General features: G+C 39.3%; 2 protein-coding genes across 10 annotated transcripts in view; one reads left to right on the forward strand and one right to left on the reverse strand.

The window, feature by feature from the left end:
- Nucleotides 1–93: 93 nt before the first annotated feature.
- Nucleotides 94–20889, forward strand: RECQL (RecQ like helicase). Of its 9 annotated transcripts, none has more exons than XM_010404219.4 (16): nucleotides 165–562; nucleotides 1100–1205; nucleotides 1522–1594; nucleotides 2708–2905; nucleotides 4779–4958; nucleotides 5488–5594; nucleotides 6526–6724; nucleotides 8178–8344; nucleotides 8733–8814; nucleotides 9872–10020; nucleotides 10113–10230; nucleotides 10879–11017; nucleotides 11714–11805; nucleotides 13564–13783; nucleotides 14854–14983; nucleotides 15173–16491. In XM_010404219.4, the coding sequence occupies exons 3-16, from the start codon at nucleotides 1579–1581 to the stop codon at nucleotides 15359–15361; spliced, it is 1986 nt and encodes a 661-aa protein (XP_010402521.1). In that variant the 5' UTR covers nucleotides 165–562; nucleotides 1100–1205; nucleotides 1522–1578; the 3' UTR covers nucleotides 15362–16491. The 9 variants fall into 9 exon arrangements, 8 of the variants coding, with proteins under 8 accessions (XP_039426713.1, XP_010402521.1, XP_020440449.1 ...); XM_020584860.2 differs by having other exon boundaries at nucleotides 165–384; XR_005604460.1 differs by lacking the exon at nucleotides 165–562 and adding an exon at nucleotides 20358–20889 and having other exon boundaries at nucleotides 15173–15421.
- Nucleotides 16319–20942, reverse strand: part of PYROXD1 (pyridine nucleotide-disulphide oxidoreductase domain 1) — a 12015-nt gene continuing 7391 nt past the window's right edge. Inside the window, exons 8-12 of the mRNA XM_039570781.1 lie at nucleotides 20423–20552; nucleotides 19465–19577; nucleotides 18202–18324; nucleotides 17821–17958; nucleotides 16319–17476 (exon numbers count right to left, since the gene is read on the reverse strand). Coding sequence (XP_039426715.1) covers nucleotides 17228–17476; nucleotides 17821–17958; nucleotides 18202–18324; nucleotides 19465–19577; nucleotides 20423–20552 — 753 coding nt within the window. The 3' untranslated portion in view covers nucleotides 16319–17227. The remainder of the gene's footprint in view (nucleotides 17477–17820; nucleotides 17959–18201; nucleotides 18325–19464; nucleotides 19578–20422; nucleotides 20553–20942) is intronic.

The following is a 20942-nucleotide window of genomic DNA, read 5'->3' on the forward strand; positions in this document are numbered from 1 at the left end:
GCGCGCTCCCCCGCCCACGGCCCGCGGCCGGCGCTGATTGGCGGAGAGGCGGCGCTCGCGGCGGGCCTCGCACGCCAGTGGCTGAGGGAGGGCGGCGGAAGGGGCGGGGCCGGCGCGCGCGGCACAGGTGGGAGCGGGGGCGCGGGGCGGGTGAGGGTGAGGGATAAGGGATAAAAGGCGCGGGAGCGCGGCTGGTACTAACCCTTGGGGTAGCTGTGGGAGCTATCAGTCCGAGCCAGGCCTGAGCCCGCCGCACGGGAGGACACAGCAGCGAGGCGCGGTGGCGTCCCCTGCCTGGCCCTGGCAGTCTCTATCTCTTCATCCGTCCCGCTCCGCCCTGCATCCACCGAGGAAGTGCCTCCCTTCCCTGCACTCCCTGAGCAGGTGCTTCTTTGCCTCCCCCAGCAATCTCCTTCCCTTGCTCCATCCTGCATCGCCGAGCAGGGGCTTCCTTGCCTGCCGTCCGCAGCCTCCGTCCGTCCGTCCATCTATCCCCGCCCTGCAGCCCTACCGAGTAGGTGCTTCCGGCCTGAAAAGCACCGTGCCCGCGGCTGGCGTGTGGGTGAGGAGTGCGGAGGATATTCCAATGTATATGTTCACTATATATCTTCGTGTCTCTGTTCCATATAATAGTCACACTATATGCGTATGAATATTCCCACACTGGAGTAGGTTGCCCAGGGATGTGGTGGAGTCACCATCCCTGGAGGGGATTAAGAGGCGTCTGGATCTGGCCCTGGGTGATGCTGAAGTGTTTTATTCACACATCATTTTTAATATATATTTCCTCCTCCATTTATAGGAGCGGGGAAGATCTTTGTTATGGTGGAATCAGCTGATAGTGAGGATCTGCTGAATTTATTCCCTTTTACCTTCCATTAGACTCTGCTTCTATCTATGTAATAAATAGTTCAAAATTCAATAACAGAGAGAAAACATCAAGTTTCTTGACTTTGGTATTGTTAACGTATAATATGACGAAGATTGTTGCTCAAAAAATGAGCCAATAGATAGAATTCTATGTTCATTTCACTGATGATCTATTCAAAATCAATCCCCCTTCTCTGAACCAAACCACATTTTCACTTCCTCCTAACAGGTCCTCTAGGTCTTATGGTGGCTCCCTTTCTAAGGGGCACAACATAATGTGTTCAGACTTCTGTAAAATGGTCTTTGAAGAGATCAAAAAAGATAATGGACACTTGGTGAGTGACTGGTCTACGTTAGAGCATTCTTCTTGCAGGAAATTTATGACTTGGTCAAAATTCACTTGGATTCATTTAGAAGCCTGGTGAGTTGTGGAATTGGTTGTGAGTTTGTGTTCATCCATTTTGCAGAAGGGAGAAAGCAGTTGTCATCTAGTGGAGCTTCTTTACATAAGCAAATTAAATTAACCAGTTCTTAAACTGTTACATTAACAGCTCTGGTAATGAAGAATCTCCTGCAGTAAATTTGTTCTAAGTTGAGAAGGTTGCCTTATAAAATATATTTTAAGATATATTTATTTCATTTTCTTTTTAGTGACAGTTGCTTGGTTAAATAAGATCTCCTAAGGATAACATTCTTTAATCTCTAAAGATGACAGCTGTTGCAGGTAATCCACAATTAATATTCCATATGTTCATTTTGCTGTTGTTTAACAGACACAATCACCTGATGTTACTTATTGTTATTTATATGAATTTATGGTATGTAGAAAAGAGTTTGTGAGGTCTGTGCTATTGTACTTAAGATTTGAAGGAAAAAAATTCTTTTACTGGAAAACTTTTTATTTCTTAGGTAAAACTAACCCAAAATGCCCCATCCCTGGAAGTGTTCAAGGCCAGTTTGGATGGGGCTCTGGGCAACCTGTTCTAGTGGCAGAGGGGTTGGAACAAGATGAGCTTTAAGGTCCCTTCCAACCCAAGCTATTGTATGATGAAAATCAAGTTTGTCAAGGAAATTACTTGGTTTTCAATATTTTGAAAATGTGCTTCGTATTTTAAGATATTTGTAACTCTTTTCTGCTGAGTAGCAGTGGGCATTTAGGAAGACAACTTGTCACCATTTTGTGCCACTTGAAATGAGGATATTTTTTCCATATCACACATTTTTGTTTCCATAACCATATTACCATATCTCCTCTGGTTGGACCAAAATCTCTTGGGTTTTCTGGGTGTGGGGGAGGAAGTAATTTCTTCTTATGCTTTTCTGACCTGGCTCTGAAATAGTGATACATGCTTGGCATGCAGGCGTATGTGTTAATTATTCTTTTAAACTCTGGGGATTGGCTTCTAGAACACAATCTGCAATTCACACACATGCCTATTGGGATGGAAAGAGGCAAATTCCTGCTAAAGATTCACGTGTGTAACCTAAGCTTTTGAGGAGTGTTTCCTTCATTTTTTTCAGGTGAACGATGGCTTGTGTTTGTAAAAGCATTTTCTGCTATATCCAAACCTTGTTGTTCATCAGATCCTCTTGTTCTGTGCAGGAGGGAGATCTTGGTGCATGAAACATTAGCTTTTTGCTAATGGCCCTGTTTTCAGCTCCAGAAGAATTTGACTTGCTGAGGTTAATGTTGCTTCTCACATGTAAATAAATGCTTTCTATTAACAACTTCTTTGTGTTATGCTTACGTTGGGATTGGAGTACAATTAATATAATTAAAACTGGCATCAGCACATGACTAGTCTCTACTGTGCCTTCTTCTTGCTTTTCCTTGCAGTGCTAGAGGAGGTGCTGGTGTCCATTGAGAATGAGCTGCAAGCAGTGGAGATGCAGATACAGGAGCTTGTGGATAAGCAGCAGGAACTCCTTCAAAAGAAGATGAGAGTAAAGAATCTGATAAAACAGTCCTCAGGAGACTTGGAGGCAGGTGGAAGTAAAGACACTGAAACCTCAGCTGAGGAATGGAACAAAAAAGGTTTGCAGATTCAAATTCTAATATTTTAGCAGAAAGGTGATCTAATTCAGTAGAGGAAATTGCACTTTATACAGAGTTTTGTTTGGATAATGGTATTGTCCTATTCAATTTTCATCAGCTGGCTGACATGCCAAGGTAATGGGGTAATGTTTGTACTTGTCTCACTGGATATTCCTAAATACTAATCTTGAGTTGTTCTGGGCAGAATTATCTGTTCTGTCAGAATGGCCTGTTATAACTACTTTAATTCTTTGCTTGTTGCAAAGTCATGATTTGATTTGCTCTTAGAATCCCAGAGTAAATTTTTATTACAATACTTGTATACTAAATACTTTAATTATATTGCAATACTTATCCTTGTTTGTGTAGTAAAACAAATTGCTCTGGATTTTCTCAGGATTTGAAACTGACAATTTTGCACTTAGAGTTGTTTCTTGCTGGTTTTGTGTTTCCTCTTGCTTGAGTGGGTAGGACATTGGTGGCATTTGTGATGGGTTATGTAGCCTCATTGTCTTACCAAATTAATGCGAATTAGATGGATGCCGACTGCCAAAAATAACCTAGAATACATTATTGTGGTAGAATTAGTGCAAGTGGCAAGTGCCTCGTGGTGGTGTGAGGGCTGCTGTCTTTCAAGTTAAACATTAACTGAAGTCCTGGATAGTTGGTGGTTCTTGGCCATGTTATGCCTTGCCAAATTTTACTCAGATATTTTTTTTTCTCCATTTTAATTTAATTTTCAATTTGGAAATGCCTATATCTATTGTATATATAAGCTTTTTTGTCTTTTTAAAAAATGAAATTAATGTTGTAGTTGAATCCATATTTATCTATGTGTTTGAGGAGTATTATGCAAATGTAAGAATACTGATACTTTATCATTGCAAATTATGCTATTGAAAAAATCACTTGGTTTGTGTAGTTCTATGCCTAATTCTGCCTTCCTGTGCTTTGAAAATTAGTATCTTTGCAATCAGATGCTGTGTATGCGTTGAACAAGAGCAGCAGCTAAATTTGTTCCCAGTAGAAAGCTCATGGAAGTTAGTGGGAGGCTTTTCTTGGTTTCAGAGAGCCTTGGATTTTGACTGTGCTCTTTGTAAATTTCTTTGCAATGTCACCTCAGGCCCCAGAGTTAATTCTTGCATTGCATGTGGTGTAACCCGGAGCTCCCACGGTTTTTCTGCATTTTAATTTTAATAGTACCAAAAAGATGCATCAGGAAGCATAATTTAAGTTTTTACAGTATTTCATCTTTAAAAAATGCAGTCTTTAGCTCTTTATTGAAGAAAAGAAAAACCTATTACAAGCATGTTGGGGTGGTGATTTTGGGGAAGATTAAACAACTTTTCCGCCTCCTTTTTTTTTGTTGTTTTTACAAATGCTTATTACTGATGGAATATATGGAAAAATTGTATCCCTACTCAATTATACTATTTGTAATTGCTGCATTTGTATGAGGGAAGCATTTGAGTAACTCTTGTAGGGCTCAGTGTCTGGTTTTATTTATTTTCAGGGGGGTTTCTAATTTCTAGTTAATTTTGGACTAATGAGTTAACACGATCATTAGCACTCTGAAGTTCATCTGTTTTGAGTATTTCACATTAGTTCACATCCATGTGCAATGAGAGCTTTGGTCTGGAGGTGGACTGTGTTTACAATTTGAGTTTTCAAAGGTCCACCCTAGAAAATGGTGTATCCAGACTCAGGTTGTGTGGAGCTTTTTCTGTGCCATTATTGAATCTTTAAACACTTTTCCAGATCTAAAATTGTGTTGCTGCCAGATTTAGTTATTGAATATGTAAATTACTCCTCCTTCTTACATTTTAATTTGCTTATGAAATGTGTTTGTTGAGTTGGTTTTTTCCCTTAACAGATTTTCCATGGTATGAGAAGATAAAGACTGCACTGCAGAGCAAATTTAAACTCCAGAAGTTTAGATCCCTGCAACTTGAAACAGTAAATGCTGCAATGGCAGGAAAGGATATATTTCTTGTCATGCCTACGGGTGGTGGAAAGAGCCTTTGTTACCAGTTACCAGCTGTCTGTTCTGATGGTATGGAAGGGGGAAAAAAAAGGACATAATATAAAGAATTAGATTTATTTTCTCCCTTTTATAGTTGTTTGGAGAATGAACATTACTTGGTGTGGTTTTTGTTTGGTTGATTTGGTTTTGTTAGGTTTTTTTAATAACTCATTCAATTGCACTGGAAGTTTACTTGTTTACAAAAGCCAAATTTACCACTACCTGTCACTGCTTAGTTCTATGGTAAATCAGCACCTCATGACACAGATATCCAACTTGTTTTGTTTTGTATATCTTTATACTCTGTCTGTTGCAGCTCAGTTGTTTGTGGTCTAGACCCTGTGGGGAGGTGCATGCCATGGGCCTTTAATAAGAATTATCCCTATGGGATCTGGCACTCACGTGCCAGCTATCTAGGAGGGGAATTTGCTGCTGTATATGAAGCTTAAGCTTACATCTGGAAGTGTCTTCAGAGCAGGGCTGACACATCAGTAAAAAGAATTAGAGGAGATTTGTGACATCTGAACTGCTCAGTTTGCACAACAATTGGTTGTTACAGGTTTCACACTGGTGATATGTCCTTTGATATCTCTCATGGAAGATCAGCTCATGGTTTTGGAACAGCTTGGTATTTCTGCAGCTTTATTAAATGCCTCAAGCAGCAAGGTATGTTTAACTTCACGTGTTTTGTGGTGTATGTGCTGATGTCTCCCCTCTGTGTAGTTACTTGTGAATGTTGAATGGATGAGAGATTTATCAGCTAATGCTGTTCTATCAACAGCCAGGAGGGTGCTGTGATATGGGCAAGGTGGTTAAGTATCTTGTGTTCATGTTTTACTGACAACAACACATGGGAACCAACACCTTCTGTGGAATAAATAGATTTCTTGGAGCTATTTAGAGGATGTGAAGTACCTTTGGCTGGTGTGTGTTGTACATTTTTACTCAGTTTCTAGACTTGAAGTAGGTGATTTTTGTCCACTACTACCATGTTGAGCAGTGTAGGCTTTTACATATAATTATTTCTCTCTTACTATAGGGTGGTGAGCTGTTTGATCCAGAGGCCAAGAAGCAACTTATTTCCCAGTCTCTTACTAGACAATTGCTTCTTTTACAGTTATTTCCTGACTAGCAGGAGGCCGTGATCATTAACTTGCATGTGACACTGGATTCGATAAGTCAAATGTGCTTGTGCCAAACTTGAAGCCTGCTTTGATGCAGAGCACTCTGAAAACTCAGTAATAAAAACCACTGTTGTGTGCAAGGAGTTATTTTACACTTGCAGTATCACAGGCATGTTTGGTACATCATAGTTTATTGGGAAAATATTGATACCACACGATGGAGCAAAGACACATATTCAACATTTTGCTTCTTCAAAGTTCCATCACAGATTTTCTAAGTATTAAAATGACCATTTTATATATCGTGATCTTCTACAAAGGCTTGTAGTGGTCAATACCGTGGAACAGTTTATCAGTCTCTGTTAATTACACCTTATGAATTGCTAATCACCTCTTAAGAGCCTTAACACTAGGCAACCTCAGTGTGTTGTCCCAGCTTGTTACCCCCTGCTCTCTCGTTTTGTTTTGAACAGGAACATGTGAAGTGGGTCCACACAGAAATGCTGAACAGGAATTCAAAACTGAAGCTCATTTATGTGACCCCTGAGAAGATTGCAAAGAGCAAAATGTTCATGTCCAAGCTGGAGAAGGCTTATCAGGCTGGGTGCCTGGCTCGCATCGCTGTGGATGAGGTGCATTGCTGCAGTCAGTGGGGCCATGACTTCAGGCCTGGTATGCTCCTCACAAATGCCTTTTGCACGGTTCTTCAGGCATCAGTGCATAATGACTTGGGCCTGAAATAAGGCCAGCTGCTTTCTTCATGTGTTAAGTAAATTCTTAATGTGTGACAAGTACCTGTGTTAGCTCAAGGATTTTAATTTGCAAATTGTCCAGGAGCTAAGTCCCTACCAGTGATGATTTCAACATAGATTTTGCTGTCAGTATTCTGAAAAATGCCTTATTCAGCTTACTTTAATTGGAGCTTTACAAAATCAAAGGTTTTAGCTGGCATCTTTAATATGGACAATAGTTACCTTTAATCTACTGCTACATGAAAGTGTCATTCTGTACACTACTCCCTGGCACCTACGGTGAAAGAGGTAGAGCATTTTGTAAATTCATGAGGCATATTTTAATCATCTCTAAAGCAAGTGGAAACAAATGTCCTTTGCTTACAGGAAAAGAAGGTGTGCTTCAGTCTTTTTCCTCTCTTGGAGATTATAGAATATTGTTGGTTACTGTTTCTTTGTCTTTGAAAGAAAACCTGATTTGAAGCAATATTAATTGTAAAGTCACTCTTAGCGGTTTTGCTAGAAAGTGGCGCCTGAGCCAAGAGCCAGGCTAGTTCAACAGGCAGTGTGGAATTTGGATATGTACCTCTGGCTGCATTTCTGTTCTAAGGCAGCAGGTGATTGGCAGTACTGAGCCTTTAACATCTTTTATTATTACAGTCTGAGCTATGTATCCAAATTCCACATTGCTTGTTTATTAGAAAAGTTCTGTTTACTCAAAAGCCGTAAAAACAGACCTGCAAAATAACCTGAGTGTTGTTTAATACAGTGCCACACATATTTTTCTAACTTCTTAAAAATTTATATTTCCATATATTTTTGCCGTCTGAATTGTGGCTGATAATTGCAGCCTTACAGTACCTGGAGGGAGCCTAAGAGAAAACTGGGGAGGGACTTTTTAGAAGAGCCTGGAGTGACAGGCCAAGGGGGAATAGCTTCAAACTGAGAGTACATTTAGACTGGATATTAGGAAGAAATCCTTTTCTGTGAGGTGGTGAGGCATGGGAACAGTTGCCCAGAGAAGTTATGGATGCCCCATCCCTGGAGGTGTTCAAGGCCAGGTTGGATGGGGCTGTGAGCAACCTGGTGTAGTGGAAGGGAAGGTGTCCCTGCCCATGGCAGGGGGGTTGGAACGAGATGGTCTTTAAGGTGTTTTCCAACCCAAATGATTCTGTGATTGCTTCTTTAAAATTCAATTAGAAGGCATCTCTTTTGACAAGTGCAATCTTCTTGTTACTTCCTTTGGATGTGTAAACTAGTTCTGTAGTAGTTTAGCAGTAATAACATTTATTGCAGTATTACCCCATTAAATACTATCTACATGAATGTCTTTTTAAGTTTGCATTTGTGGTATGAAAAATCTTTTTCTTTCCCCTTTTTGTTTTCTTGCTTAGACTACAAGTCTCTTGGCATCTTGAAAAGACAGTTTCCCAATACTCCCTTGATTGGATTGACAGCAACAGCTACCAATCACGTTTTAAAGGATGCTCAGAACATTTTGCATGTTCAGAAGTGCATTACCTTTACTGCTTCCTTCAACCGACCCAACCTTTACTATGAGGTAGGTCTTGTTACCTGTTTTTTTGGCTGCAGTGCTGTTGTGCTGTCTCTGGGAAGGAGAGAGGCAGGCAGCAGGTTCAGACTGCTTCAACCTGTTGGAAAATATGTCCCATGATGGCAAAAAGGTTGTGAATTATTGTGTTGTGCTGTATTTTCACTCTGGCCACAGGTTTGTTTATTGTTCTTTGTGGGGAAAGCTTGCAGGTTTGTTTTGGGGTTTATTTTTCTGTGGACTTTCGAGTTGTAATCTGATTGTTCATAAAGAGAATATAGTAATTTTTTTTAAATGGCAGAAGAGTTGTGTTTATTATACTGGAAAAAGTGAAAAAAGGTTTTTGGCAGACTGTTTGCCCACTTGAACTCTGACTTGTGCATAATATATTTTTGAGGTTCGGCATAAGCCTTCAAATAACGAAGATTTCATTGAGGACATAGTTAAGACCATTAATGGAAGATACAAAGGACTGTCAGGTAAAAAGTGTCAAAAAGACACATGTTATTTTTCATAACCTTCAGCATTACAAGGATATTGGGATGTTTTCAAGTGATCTTGAAGCATGTAGAGAAATTCTGCCTTTACCATACATTAAACATCCAGCATTAGAATAAATTAAATTTATAAGATCCATACCTTGAATAATTTCTCTCTTCGTTCATTGGTGTTTAAATGTCTTTACTGCTTACTCGTATCTTCTGAAGTATTGAACTGGAATGTTGACGTCTGTAGAACAATGTTTACATAGGTAAGAATAATAGGAAGTTTTAAGATTGGAAAAGCAAAGCTCAGAAAAGGTTGTCTCTGTGTTCTTAAATCACACGTTATTTAGTATCTATGTGTCAGGATACTTGTTATCTTTAACATGTTTTTTCATATTTGATCATAAGGGTCATCTGTTACTCAGTGCCCAGAATGGGTGTTATGGGGTTAATTGTAGATAAAAGCAGAACTGTAAAGGTTGGACTTGTGTAATCAATAAATTACGTAGTGGAAATAAAGAGGAGAGACATCTTTCCAAGGCAGCAGAACCCAGGTTTCTGGAGCAGCAGTCTGTCCCTGTCTCTGCTTGGAGCTCTGTGGCTGTGAGGAGCAGCTCCCTGAGCACAAACTGTGCTAAGATGATCACAAATCACATGGCTTTGTGTATAATCCCTGATTTAGCCCAGCCTGGCTAATGACAAAAAGCAGATTTAACTGAAACCTCAGGTGAGATGCCATAGATGTCATAAGGAATAGCAGCACCTCTTTATAGTAGCTTTAATAAGCATTGTCCTCCTTGAGCATTAATAGGATACTTCCATGATTCTATGGATTGGCACCTGTATTTCCTCTTTAGCCATCAGGTCCAAGCTGATAATTGAAGTTTCCTTCATGAATACCAATACCATGGACTAAACAAGCTCAAAGACTGTATAGTGTTTTTAAATTATTTCTTTTATAAGCTAATAAAACTTTCACAATTGTTTTTTAAGTATTGGGGATTGTTTGGCCTTTTTAAGGCATTACAAGACCTCTTTCACTTTTGTGCAGGAATTGTGTACTGTTTTTCTCAGAAGGATTCTGAGCAAGTTACTGTGAGTTTGCAGAAACTGGGAATCAAGGCAGGGACTTACCATGCAAACATGGATGCTAAATATAAAACCAAAGTTCATAAAGGATGGGCAACAAATCAAATCCAGGTTAAGTAAATACTGTTCATGTACTTACGTCTCATTTAAACAAATTGTGGTTTGGTACCTTGATGATTTCTTAATCTTTTTCTTTTTTCCAGGTTGTAGTGGCAACAGTTGCTTTTGGCATGGGAATTGATAAACCTGATGTGAGGTTTGTAATCCATCACTCTATGAGCAAGTCCATGGAAAACTACTACCAAGAGAGTGGACGTGCAGGTATTCTAGGAAGTGGCTTTTGTGAAGTTGCCATTTACATCCATTAAACCAGTAAAACTGTCCTTCAGTTTTCCAGGCATTTGTGCAAAGTCTCCTGGCTTTGAGATAGTTTTCAAAGGGTAAAATGACACTGCCTCTGTAAAGAGGCTGTAAATATAAACTGCATTCATGACCTGGCCTCTACTGCAGTATAACAAAGAATGTCTGGGTACCTAGACCTCCACTCTGCATTTTTTTAATTACTTGATTTTTATCACGTCTGTGGCTTACCAGAATAAGATGACATGGATTTGACATACAATTTTTCATTTTTTTATTTTGTATAGTGACTGGGATGTATGATTTGCTCAGATTGTCTCTAGATGGTGTTTAATCACTGTATGAATTTCAGAAATACAAGTAGGATGGGGAGTCTGGAGCAGGGAATTTTAAGAATTGATCAATGTTCAGCAGCACTAAATGCCTGTTCTGGCCAATCTCCTCCTCCCCCCCCCAAAAAACATTTTGTGGTGTTTTGGTTTTTTTGATCTTGTTCGTTTCAGTACTTTTTTAAAGGCAGATTTGAGTCTATGCGGAGAAAAGCTTTTCAACTTTTTGAGGGGCAATTGGTTGAGGTTTTAATTTTCTGTTCATTTTAATGCATTGCAGGTAGAGATGACCAAAAAGCTGACTGCATTTTGTATTACGGGTTCGGAGATATATTCAGAATCAGCTCAATGGTAGTGATGGAAAATGTTGGCCAAGAGAAGCTGTATGATATGGTATCTTATTGCCAAAATATGAACAAGTAAGTTACTGTGGTGGCTTGGTTGCTTAGTTTTTAAATAGGCCAGCTTTGTTGGGGTTTTTAGAGGGCATTTAAAAAAAAAAAAAACCAAAAGAAAAAACAGGAAACAAAACCAAAATGAACCCATCACCAAACAAAACTACCCACAAAAACAGGAATGGGCTTGCCAGCTTCAGGATTCAATTCTGGAAGTGGTTATGTTGAGGTGAAATATCTGTCAACAAACACTGTTTGGATTTCAGTCAGAGGAAATACTGGAATGCTTTGGTTTTGACTCTAAGCTAGACTGTTTAATGCTTCACCTGCTCCACTGAGCTATCTGGAATACTTCATGGAAAACAGGTATACCTGTGCTGTGGACAACTGGTGCATCCAGTAAAGCCTTTGGTGGTCTCAGTGTAACAATGAGTTCATATTCTTACCATTTTTCATTCTCTTGAAATTGCAGATTATACTTTTCCGCTTCAACCAAACTGTTCCTACACCAGTGTTAAATCATTATTCCTATTGGCACAGCTGATAGGGAATACTGGTGTTGCAGTATTTGTTCTCTGATTTTTCCTGTGATAATTCTTCATGCTTGTTTTGAGATCTGAGCTGTCCCTAGGGACCTTTTTTGCCATTTTCATGACGTATAACAGAGGTGTTATAAATTCACTTGTGTTCTATAGCCTCCCTCTGCTCTCTGCTCTTTAGGTGTCGCCGGGTGCTCATAGCCCACCACTTTGATGAAGTGTGGGATTCTGCAAACTGCAACAGAATGTGTGATAACTGCTGTAGAGAGAATGGTAGGTAAAGGACAGAGAACATAGGAAAAGTTGATTTAAAGAAACACCTTGTGTAGAAAAACTATAAGCAAATTTTGGGATCTGTGCTTGTATTACTGACTGTTTTCAAGGTGCAGATTTGTTATGGACATCAGTTTTTGGTGGCCTGCTGTTGCCAAGTTCAGGGTGTTTAGCAGGATACTTCCTTGTTTGGCTTTTTGCCTGAGGTTGGACACTTTGGTATTTTTCAGGCTCAGCTGTTCACCTGTTCCCAAAAGAAAAGCTGGGGCAAGGGGGAGATTGGCTTACCTGTTTTAAAAGGATTCTGGTTGTGTCAGGTTTTGTTTCAGGATTTTTTTGGGTGTGAAAGCTTTATTGAGAAGGAGCCCCTGCATGTCATACTGTCACACTCAGGCTCTGAGGAAGGTACAGTTTGCACGGCCTCTCACAACTTGCCTGGAAAAATCCCTGAGGATTTCAGGGCTGCACGCTCATGAGATGTTCCTGTGTCAGGACTGCACATGACAGGTGTGCAGAACAACTGAGCACTCTAATTCAAGGTTTTGCTTGTGATTTCAGAAAGCTGAAAGACTCAGAAGATGAACAAAGCATCTATTGTTGCACTTAAAAAGTGAGTGCTGTGACTTGAACATGGGAAACCCCATGGAAAGCAAGAAAGCTCTGAAAGGGCTGAGAGAAAGTTGGTCTTGGGCATCTCTAAAGGTTGCACAAAATCACCTTAAATCTTACTGAGGACCAACTAGGTGAATTCTTGTAATATGTGGAAAATACTGTCTCCTCATAACACATATCTGTTGCAAAAAGCATTTGGATAATACAGTGATCAACACTTGAAAAAACTTAGGAACAATTCTGTATTCAAAGCTGTTCTCATAACGATTTTATTTCCCTCTATGTTTCTGGGGTGTAAAGCAGACAAACCAAAATTTAACTTTTTTTCATTATACAGTTTTATTGTATAATAAAAGTCTTTTTGCAAAATCTTGCAAGTAACAATGTCTTGTTATCTCCTAATTAGAAATGGGGCTTAGCTGAAATGTACTCTGGGATCAGAGTTTGGGAAGAGTATGGAGCTGGCTTGTCCCCAAGGCTTGCAGGAGCCCTGTGATGAAATGAAGTTGAAATATATCCTGTTTACTTCTTCACCTCTAGGGCCTTTTGATACTTAAGCAAGCTCTAAGGAAACTTAGCAGTAGTACTTGTTTTACAGTACTTAATCCTTAGTGTCAGTCAGTTGAGGTAATTCTGTGCCATGATCTGATCATTATGTACTACGTTGATGAGTTGGTGCTCAGAATTGTTATTGATCATGAAGCTAATTATTATAATGTAATTATTGCTTTTTATGTCTGTCTCATTTTGTCCATATCTGTCTTGAGAGAAGAAATGTCTCACAGTCTTCACCTCTTCTGTGCTCTCTAATCTTTTCATAATAAACACTGTGGGTGAGGAAAAGGAATCCAGTTCTAGAGTGACATAGTAGCTACATTGCAAATTTTATGCTTTGAAATAATTTCTGGTTTTTAACATTAAATACAAGTATAAATGTTTGTCAGATGGGAGTTTCAATAATGGAGAAAAATATGTGAGTATACATATATCCTGATTTGACAGAAGAAAAGTTACCACTTTATTTGTTAAGTTAGTATAAAAGCAAAACAAAAAAAGTATTGCTATTATACAGCACAAAGATATGTATTAATAGCTATATATAACTACAAAGAACTTTCTATTTAGTTCCTTTACTTTTACTTGCAGCATGTGAGAAGATGGATGTAACAGGATACTGCAGGGATCTAATCAAGATCATTGAGCAAGCTGACAGCATGAGTGAGAAACTCACCCCACTGAAATTAATTGATGCCTGGTCTGGGAAAGGTGTGTCCAAATTCAGGGTGCCTGAACTTACTCCACCCAAGCACCCTCGAGAGGAGCTGGAGAGAATTATTGCCCATTTATTGCTGCAGCAGTATCTGAAGTATGTAAGACAACTATTTTGTTTTCTTTGTTTTGGTTTTTTAACATTCAGTAGTCATTTTTCTTTGCTCTCTTGTAACTTCTGTATAACACTAATGGATGCATTCTGTATTCTTGTTTTTATTTCAGATGCATTTAATGTATTCTTAAAAATGCTTCAAATATTGCTCTATTTCTATTTCAAAAGTTGGAGGAACATTTGACATGCTGCATCTTGTGCAATTTTAAAAAGCTAGGGTCTTCTATATTCAGATAGAATGTTTAAATCTGCAGCAGGATTCATTTTGGAGAAGCCTGCAGTTTATACAGATCTCACTCACATTCCATGCATAAGGAAGGCAAAAGCCCATATAATGTCTAAGTCAGGAAAGACTGGCTAATGTGTAAAATGCTACTCAAAAATTTTAAGAAAGTATAGTAAAATAACAGTGCTGCCTCTGTAAGCTGTCTGTGTGCTATGTGTTTTGTCTTCTCATACAATTTTATAAATTCAAGAATATCTACAAATGACCTAATCCCTTTATTTTGTCTTAATTTTTCTTTGCATCTCTCCATACAGCTGACTTTTTTTTTATATTACTAAGAGGGTGAGCAGATGACTTATTAGATCTTTTTTCCTTTTCCTCCACGTGTTTCAAGAGATTGACCAAGTGCATGTCTGAGCGTTTTTGTGTGTTTAAAGGTCCACAAACTGAATTGTGATAAGTGTTGGCCAGAGTAGCTCTAAATCAACCGAGTGCCTGCTTGGATAGGTAAAGCAGAATGAAGCTGCTGTTTGGAACATCCATCAGAATGGATTATGTGAAGGGTTATGTGTCCCTTTCAATATGGGAAGAGTTGTTGAGATCAAAGCAGGCTGCCCAGGGAAGTGGTGAAGTCACCATCCCTGGGAGTGTTCACAAAACATGTGGATATGGCACTTGAGGACATGTTTAGTGGCGGTGCTGGCTTGATGGTTGGACTTGATCTTGGAGGTCTTTTCTAACCTTAATGATTCTATGATTTTTTCCCCCTGCATAGTCTGGCCTCTGTCTCCAGCCTTCCCTTGTAACACTGATTTAATTCATGCAGGGAGGATTTCAGCTTCACAGCCTTTGCTACAATATCCTACCTGAAGGTGGGACCGAAAGCCCGGCTGCTGAAAAATGACGGACACGTGATCACCATAGAAGGGATAACAAACGGGAAAAGTGTTTTCAAGGTATTTAGATCTGTACTGGTTTGCTATATAGATATCTTCTCCATTAGAGCTTAATTTAATTATTTGGTATCTGCTCAAAATATGTTTTGTAGTAATGCAGTCAACCTCATATCTTCTCTCTTATGTGGGAACATGGAAAAAGAAGGAAAACAATGTTAGAATTTTAATTGAAGTCTTTATATCTTACAGGTCAAACCATCCCAGTCTTCAAATTTGAAAGGAAGCAGAGAAAATGCCCAGACTGTATCAAAGACTGTCCAAGATTCAGTGGTGAAGAAATCACAGGAACATAAACGGCCCAGCTGTGGTCCTAACTTAAAAGCAAAGAAGCCTAAGCTTCAGGCAGGTGGAAATGACCAACCAGTAGTTATTGACTGAGTGTCACAGACTACAATTTAGGATCTAATCATGGTTGCTGCTCCATGGACAATGCAGTGTGTAAGTTCAGTTTGTGCTTTAGTAATGGTATTTTTATTTAATAAACACTGAACAGGGAACAAATATTCTTAAAAACTGTCAAATCTAGAAGGAGGCTAGTAGTAAAGGAAAAAGTGTTTCCTATCAAAATAATTGGTGCATATCTTAGGATACATCAATGATTACAAAACCTGTATTAAACCATGTTGCTTTTTTAACTCTTTTGGAAGTGTACTATATAGTAACACTATGGCAGGATCATGCCTTCTGGGATGGACTTCCAGAGGTTTCCAGACTTCCTTCCTGTGGGAGTCTCCACCCACTACTCCTGTGAGAGTCATCTTGAAGTTTCCCTCCTTTGCAGCCCAGGACTGTGGTGGTCCTTAGCTCTGCAGTGTCTCTGGAGACCCTGTCACCTCCTGTTCCTTCTGCCTGCTGTGCAGGTGACTCTCCTCCTTCACCAGTGACTCCACTGCAGCCACAGCACAGCTTCCCCAGGGTGGCTGCTGTCACCAGTCCCAGGGAGTGACATCGGACAGCCAGAGACTGGGATGCTGCTGCATCCTTCCTCTGGAGCCCTGGCTGGGTCAAAGCTGCTGCTCTGCCAGGGCTGGTTGGCCCAGCCCATGTGGGCATTGCCACCTCTGCAGTTCTGAGCAAGGACATGTGTCCCTACACCCACTGTGGTATATTTGAGTGAAATACTGTATTTATGAGTGAAATATTATGTGTATTTGTCCCTTTGAAATGTCTGTTGCTTTTAGAATTAGATTTCTCTAGCTTGTTATTCAGATAGAAATTTATAACTTCCGTGCTTTGCAAAAGTACCTAAATTTAGGTTTACAAACAAGACAACCTGCCAGCCTGGGAAAAACTCAACAGCTACTGCTGCTTGCAAGCATTCTCAGGTACACATGCTGAGTGCTATATTCAATTTTATTTACTTACTTTTAACATCTTTGCAGCCAAAGATCAAAAAGGCAAGTTCAGTTTCACTAACAAACACAAGTTCTGGCTGGTTGCATTTTGGTTCTTCTCCCTTCCTCCCCCAACACTTACGTGTATAACAAATAAAAAACAAGTATCATTAAGAACATGCTCTTCATCTTTATTTTTCTGATAAAATTGTGACAGTGACTAAAGCCTATAGTCTTTCACCCATCCTTGAGCTAAAGACCTTTGCCAAAAATTGAATTAATTTAGTTAAAAACAGTCATTCTCAAAAAAATGTAAGTGATTTGTCTGGGAGAAGTCTCAATCTGTACTGCCAACTCTGCATTGAGTGGAGTACAATAAATTCTTCCCAATTTGACCCTAAATAAATAGCAACTCCCATGTAGCAACGGTAGAACAAAATCAAAGCCAGGATGAAACAGCTGCTGTCCAAGGCTGGCACTGTGCAAAATAGTGCAGCTCTACCCCAACACCTGGACAGCTGAAGGGACAAGCAGTTAAAAAGCTGCTCTCAACTGCCATCTCATCCTGGCTTTCATTGTGCAAAGCTTGTGTTCTGTACTTAACTGAGTAGAAAATACATTTATTTCAGAAGTAAACTTATGGGGGGGGAAAAAAAAAGGCATAAGGCCTTATATTTGTAACCCGCATTCCAGGTACTAAGAGCTCTGAGCACCCTCTGCCCTAAAACTGTTCTCTGTTCATCTGAGCCAGCTCAACAGAGATTAGCTGGTACCTGTGTCAGTATTTTGGCAAGATCAACCCAAAATCTTGCCAGAGAATTGCATTTATCCCTCATTTCTGGTAATCCTGAGAAAACAGTTTTCTAAGATGTATTACTTGGTATCTTTCAAAATGGGAATGGGGTATTGTTCAATCAAAATAATCTTCTATATCAATATCTGGATTTAGAAGATCTTCACCATAGGCTGAAAGATCCATTCGATTTAAAATTAAGTTTTCAAAGGTTTCTTCCAAGTCTGTTTCACCAATCAGCACAGCTCCCATCATTCGGCCATTCTGCATCACCACTTTCACATACTCGTGTCCCTTGGTACATCTCAGCATCAGCTCATGGTCTGAGCCTAAGCCCTGGGCATTGTACTTTCCCAAAACCACCACCTAACAGAAGGAAAGGGGAAAAGAAAAAGCTCTCATAACAGCATTGCAGTGGCTTTTAGCATTTCTGTTGCTAACACTTCTAGGCCTCAAAAGTGATGCAAACAGGGAAATACTTGTCTCTACGGTCCCTCCCCCACCACTGGCTTGCAAACACACAGCGGACTCAAAAATCTTCCCCTTGAAATACCATACATATTAGTACAAAAGGAGAAAATCTAAGATGGGATTAATTATATAAAGAAATGTGTTTTGTCAATATTAAAGCATCTGCTCAGTCTCAGCAAGTGAAGATAAGCAAGCAGTGTATGTTACTCAGTGGTTTACAACACTCAGACTGTACTGACCTTGTAATTGAAAAATTTTGTAATGTGAGCAAATAGTTCAAAGCTGAAATCCATATCAATAGATTCCCCTAAAGCATCTGCTGCCATGCACTTTGCTGCATACCATCCCATCTGCCGAGCTTGGGTCCACAGCCTCATCTGAAGGAGATTGGAAAGATTTAAGTCACAAGACCATCACTGTGCCACAACCACACTCACTGCTGTCCTCAGTGCAGACTTTGTGGTTTTAATACTCAGAAGGGCTGGCCAGCTCAGTTTCCAGCCACCTCCATAAAACTCTGTCGTCAACACACTGAGGATTAGCCACTTGCTTAACCCTTCACTCCTCGGTGTGTGCACTGATGTGTGATTCCCTGTGGATCACAGCATCCGAGGATGTACCTGGTGCCACACAGGGCTCGGCTCCCACGCCGCCGTGCAGATATCTCCAGCTGCGTACACATCTGGCAGCGACGTGTGCATGTGCTTGTCTACTTTCAGTCCTCCATCTTCACCCACAGCAAACTGAAGGGTTTGCACACATCAGCAATAAAACAAGTCATCAACTCATTCAACTTCCTCTGCCTTAAGCAATCATCTGTTACGTTACTATTTAACATGAGACCATCCTGAGTGGCAAGACCTCCATGGAAAGTACAAAGCATTATTGTTACTATTTCTAGACCACAGCACAGGTTTTTAAAGGACTGTTACTGATACCTAGGTCGGGAAGTAACAGGGCTTGCCAAATTCTAAATCACACTGTGAGTTACAGGGACACCCAGTCTAAAGAGATCACTTTGTATTTTTGCCAAGCAAGAAAATACCATTGCAGAAACTTAATTCCTGATCTAAGATTATAGCATAGGCCTGGAAATATCTCATGGCTCAACATCAGATCTATGTTTTCATCATTTGCTTTAACCAGAGCACAGACTTGTTACTTCCTAATCAGATGGCACCACTAAATCCCAAACACCCTAACATCCTGGTTTTGTCTGGGATCATTTTTTAGTAGTAGCTTGTATGGGGCTATTTGTTGGATTTGTGATGAAAACAATATTAATAACCCAGGTGTTAATAACCCAGGGATGTTTTAGTTGTTGCTGAGCAGACACTGAACACAGAAACGGAATGATCTTGAGGCCTGGAAATTCATGCTGCATTTAAGAACTCCGGGATCCCCGTCCATGTTAGGGTGCTGACTCAGGGTGACTTCCCTCAATAAACACAAGCACCCTGACAGCTCAGTGTCCCACATCAAAAATATTGGAAATAGTTGCTTCCTTTCCAGGAGCAAATGTCATGATTTAAAAGGTAAGAATATGGTACAGCATTAACACGAAAATTATTCTACATTTTTGCCACATTAGCCAATTATACAGATGCTCTTCTCTCTTTGCATAGGCTTAATTTAACAGTTTATACTGCATATATATGGTGTATATACACCTGGGGAACAACATCGTAAACCAAGACCACAAATCAAATACATTTGTATCACATTGGATGTCTCAGTATCAACACAACCTGCCTTATTTTGAGTTGCTGCACAATATTTACTCTTTAGCAATCCATGTTTCATGTCGAAACAGAAACATAAACCAGCTGAAAAAGTTTTTTTCACCTTACTTGAAAAGCTCCAAAAGAAATCAGTATACTTACGTTATTGCCATCAAGAAACAGCTCAACATTAGGCACAACTCCAGTTGCACTGACAATGAAATTGCATCCATAAATTTTTCCATTAGTTAATTCCACATATACAGGCCACAACACTGAAAAAGGGGAAAATTTTGCCCTTAGAATGTAACCAACAAATTATTTTATTAATTATGTCTTATGATAAGATATAAAAGAAAAAAACCCACAAAACCTTTGAAGTAACTGAATAGGTAAAGAAAGATTAAAATTTTAAAAGAAAAAGGAAAAAATTATCAGAGGTTACCTATAACATTCCTTACCATTGCTCAGAACTAGAGAAAAAAAATTATTTTGGATGTCCAACTCCTACTAATAACTTTTTTCAGAATTTTCCTCAATTAAAGTCCTCATTTGTAGGGGGAAAATACTGTATCCTGAGGGGTGTTCTCTCAAGTATGCAATTGCCAAATATTCTTTTGCGTAGAAATTTACAGATGCACAGGAAGTGCCTCAAAAGCAAAAAGAACGTCACAGATTTGACTTATGCTGAAAGTAACTGATTACTAAAATAGTATTTTAAATATTCATTTTAATTAGGTGGAAATTATAGGCATAATTAAAATGAAAAAGGGGTATTTTCCTCTACTTTGAAGGTTTACTTCAGTTTTGATATAAAATGTTGGTGTTTTTTTTCTCCTGTTTTAACTTCACTATTAAAATATTATTTTAATGGATTGTGTTAAGGATGGAATATTCTGCATACAGGATTTTGGTTACTTTGTGGAAAAAAGGGTCTGACCCGTAAGATTTTGTAATTTAATTGTAGCCCATAAATTTAATTACTGTAAACTGCTAGACCTCAATTTATAGAGATAAAAGATTTATTTTTCAAATCTGTATTTGCTTTAAAACAGCAAACAAGATCAAACATGCTCCAGCACAGATTTATGTTCAACATCTTATCGGCACTGGCACTCACCCTCATCTGGTTCTACATCTTTTTCTCCTTTAGGAAAAGTCAAGGAAGTCTGCTGCAGCTGGATAAATTCTTGCTGTAAGTGTATTTTCTTTACTTCACACAGTATTTCAATATGTACTTTATGAGAAAACTAAAGAAAGATTGACAAAATTATAATGATTAGCAATCACAAGATTGTTAATGGCAAGTATTATCTTCACCTAAATTGACATTACTAAACTAGAAAACCCCCCAGCATATATCCCAGCCCGCTAACTGAATTCCCACACTTCTTCCTCTTTTGGCACAGATCTAGCCATAGCCAATGGCAATTTACCTGCTTTTTCAGCATGTATCTGATGTTCCTTGAAAGTCTGTAACAATTAGATTTTTCTGGCATGCCAGAAAATGTATTCAAGTTCCCCTGAGCTTACAGTAAGGAAGCGTGTTCAAAACTTAACAGAATAAAGTAAACTATCTTTTCTGTCTTTCAGGATTGCAAGTCCTTTGTTTTTCTATCATGAATGAAATTCTGATAACA

Source organism: Corvus cornix, chromosome 1A (assembly GCF_000738735.6).
Source record: "Corvus cornix cornix isolate S_Up_H32 chromosome 1A, ASM73873v5, whole genome shotgun sequence".
NCBI lineage: Eukaryota > Metazoa > Chordata > Aves > Passeriformes > Corvidae > Corvus > Corvus cornix.

Excerpts from the sequence above, each read along its gene's own strand:
- RECQL (XM_039570779.1), top strand. Across the intron at positions 5,595-6,525 it reads TAAATGCCTCAAGCAGCAAG|GAACATGTGAAGTGGGTCCA; the intron begins GTATGTTTAACT and ends TGTTTTGAACAG. Across the intron at positions 8,815-9,871 it reads AAGATACAAAGGACTGTCAG|GAATTGTGTACTGTTTTTCT; the intron begins GTAAAAAGTGTC and ends ACTTTTGTGCAG.